The sequence below is a fragment of the Myotis davidii genome, unplaced genomic scaffold (genome assembly GCF_000327345.1).
Source record: "Myotis davidii unplaced genomic scaffold, ASM32734v1 scaffold77, whole genome shotgun sequence".
In the NCBI taxonomy this organism is placed as follows: Eukaryota; Metazoa; Chordata; class Mammalia; order Chiroptera; family Vespertilionidae; genus Myotis; species Myotis davidii.
In genome coordinates this window covers 6,479,436-6,482,855 of record NW_006289713.1, presented here as the reverse complement: position 1 = coordinate 6,482,855, position 3,420 = coordinate 6,479,436, and the positions used below count along the sequence as shown (strand labels likewise).

Here is a 3,420-nt window from a genome sequence, read left to right as displayed (position 1 = left end):
AGGGCCGGCTGGAGACCAGGCTCCAGTGCTGACGCCGCTCCCTGTTGGTGCTGGGCCAGTGACCTCATTACCTGACCCGCTACTCCTCTATGAAGCAGAGATGACGGCCGTCCCACCACACACCGGCTAGCGGTGCCTGGCAGGGCTAAACCATGATCAGTGTCAGTGCCCTGCGCTGAGCACACCCCACCCTGAGGCAGCTCACCTCCCCAGGAAGAGCACGATGGGGTAGACGGTCACAATGGAGACGGCGAAGAGGACTCGGGCCGCAATGATGACCTCGTCGTCACCCGGGTAGGACATCAGGATGTCGGCAGAGACTTCAGACCCGAAGGTCAGGAAGCCATAAACGCCTGGGAGGGAGGACGGTGGGGCAGGGAGCTGATGAGAAAATGCTGCGCCCCTCCCAACTCTGTCTGACACACTCACTGGCTTCTACCACCTGGAAGGCTTTTCCTAGGAGCCGACAGAAGGTTCTGGAAGAGTTCTCTGTTCTGCCATTTCCCAAGGTGTTCCGGTCCTCAGCCTGCGGGAGACCCTGTTCCTCTGACTTAAAACTCCCCCTGGGCAAAGCTGTCGGAACCCTTCTTCCAAATAGCCCACCAGGGCCTGTTCATGGAGCGGGCATTGCAGGGGCACACAGCACTCTGCAGACGGTATCAGTGCCTTTCATGCCCGTCCTCCCACTCCGACAGCACCCACAGAAAGCCATTGGCAGCACACCCATTTTCCTGATGGGGAAGACCAAGACCCAAGGTGTCAACAATTGCCAGAATCACACAGACAGCACAGAACTGGGTACAGCGCACGAGGCCCCTTGCCTGCAACCCAGTGCTGCCTCTCACAGCCTGGCCACCTGCCCTGCCCTGAGACACCCATCTCTGGCCAAGAGCTATGGCCCACTTTAGTCTCATGATCCTACTGGCCCTTGACCTGAGCCACCTGGATGTGACTCGCAGTGACCAGGTCATGGCCCTCCTACGCAGGGGCCACAGCCTGACAGGGACCCCTCCCCCTGCTTGGGGAGAGGTCGCCCAGAAAGTTTTTTGATACCATGGTGTCCAAAGCACCAAGCACATTCTCGCAGCCCCAGGGCTTCCCCAGCCAGAGGCCCCCACAGGCAGACGAAAGAGCCAGCCTCGGGGCTGGAGGAAGGCGCCCCGAAGTCAGCCTGAGCCTGGACCTGGGCTGTGCCGTGCGCATGCAGTGACCTGGGCAGATCACAGCCCCTCTCTGAGTCACACTGCCGTCACCTTTGAAGACCCCCTGCGCACAGCACAGGTTTGTGAACGCCCGCATCCATCAAATCCATGAGAACATTTTGCAAACGGCTACCCAGACGTAATGCGATGATCACCATTGTTATCACTGTCCCATCAGGCAGCGGCAGGGAGGGGCTGTGGAGACAGCTGGGCCAGGGTTAGGGTCACAGCTTTGCCAGGTGAGTTTGGAGACCTTGGCCAACCCATGACCCTGCAGGCCCTGGGCCTTCTGAGCCTCAGTTTGCTCATCTATGAAATGGGGCCTTTCCTGGGGGGTGTTAAGGACTAAATAAGAGAAGGTACCCAAACTGCATAGCGCTGTGCTTTGCACACTGTAAGCTCTCTATACATACTCGTCATGATTGCCACTTCTCCTGCCAATCCCTACCCGGGTGCCCCAGGCAGGGCCTTACCTGTCAGCGAGTAGACAAGGCAGCAGGCCAGCAAGGACAGCACAGAGACCAGGGCCCAGTGGGACAGGCTCTGGTTGCGCATGCTGCAGTAGATGGAGACAGCAGCTTCGTGACACTAGAAGACAGGCGGGCGCAGTTGGTGGCTGGGCATTAGACTCACCCAGAACAATCTCAAAAGTGTTGGCCCCTTGCCTGCAACCCAATGCTGCCTCTCACAGCCTAGTTACCTGCCCTGCCCTGCCCTGAGACACCCATCTCTGGCCAAGAGCTATGGCTCACTTTAGTCTCATGATCCTACTGGCCCTCGACCTGAGCCACCTGGATGTGACTCTCAGTGACCAGGTCATGGCCCTCCTACGCAGGAGCCACAGCCTGACAGGGACCCCTCCCCCTGCTTGGGGGGAGGTCCACCGAATGTCCACCAGCAGTAAAAGGCTTAAGTAAACCACTAGATAGTCATTTGGTGGAATATTACATGGCAATGAAAAAGGATGTACACACTATGCACCTCAACAAGAAAGAACCTCGCAGCTTTAATGTCTTTGCAAAGGAAGCCAGACACGAAAGAACATTTTCCTGTACATGAAGTTCAAATACAAGCCAAACCAGCCCAAACAGGGGCCACCCAGGGCATCATAGGATATTGAGCAGCATCCCTGACCTCAACCCACTAGATGCCAGGAACACCTGCCCCCAGTGTTACAGCCAAAAATGTCTCCAGACAGTGCCAAATTTCCACTGGGGGAGGGGGGACACAGTCACCCCCATTGAGAACCACCACTTATGGTGACACAAGGCAGAACCGTGTGTGGGTGGGGTGGATGTCACTCGGGGGAAAATGTCACGAGGGAGCCGTCCATAGGAGCTGACAGTGTTCTCTGTCCTGACTGGGTGGTGGCTGCATGGGAGCACACATACTTATGATTCATATATTTTTGTATTATGAAATTCGTGCACTAGGGGGGTGGGGGCGCGGGGGGGGGTCCCCTCAGCCTGGCCTGCTCCCTCTCACAGTCCAGGAGCGCTCAGGGGATGTCCAACTGATGTAGGGAGTGGGCCTAAGCCATCAGTCGGATATCCTTAGCACTGCCGCGGAAGCAGGAGAGGCTCTCACCACCACCGCTGCACTGGCCAGCTGTGAGCCCGGCTTCTGGCTGAGCAGTGCTCCCACACTGGCTACCAGGGGGCAGCTCCTGCATTGAGTGTCTGCCCCCTGGTGGCCAGTGTGCATCATAGCAACTGGTTGTTCAGCAGTTCGGTCAATTTGCATATTAGCCTTTTATTGTATAGGATTGTCATAAATTTAAAGTACACCTAGCCCATGCAAGAGCCCACCTGTGCCGGGGACGCTGTTTCCCTGGGACAGTCCCGGGCAGCGGTGCCTTACAGGCAGCCAGGAGGCCCTGACGTGCAGGCAGGGCTGAGGGGTGCCGCTGTATCTGGATGTGCCCTGTGGGTTTGGAACCTTCCCAGGCTCCTGGGTCAGGGTTCCCACTGTCACGTCACATGCTCACTCACGTCTGGTCAAAACCAAACGTGCTTATCTACTCCTGCCCTCTCTCCAGGCCCAGGCCACTCCTCTCCCTCACTGAGCAAGGCCCCCTGTCCTTCTGAGTGGCCGCAGGGCCTTTTGTCCAGCCGTTTCCTCTCCCTGGGATTCTCTCCTGGCCTGGCAGCTCCTTCTCATGCCTTAGGAAAGCCTCTCAGCCAGGCCAAGTTCCACTCATGTGTTCCCAAACCCACGC

At 57.7% G+C, this 3,420-nt stretch overlaps 1 protein-coding gene across 2 annotated transcripts in view; it reads right to left on the bottom strand.

Annotated features, from left to right (window-relative positions):
• SLC38A8 (solute carrier family 38 member 8) overlaps positions 1 to 3,420 on the bottom strand; it is a 21,808-nt gene that overhangs the window by 3,183 nt on the left and 15,205 nt on the right. For both annotated transcript variants that reach the window (XM_006762246.2, XM_015562988.1), the window contains 2 exons: positions 1,676 to 1,790; positions 206 to 353 (listed from right to left, as the gene is read on the bottom strand). In XM_006762246.2, coding sequence (XP_006762309.1) covers positions 206 to 353; positions 1,676 to 1,790 — 263 coding nt within the window. The remainder of the gene's footprint in view (positions 1 to 205; positions 354 to 1,675; positions 1,791 to 3,420) is intronic.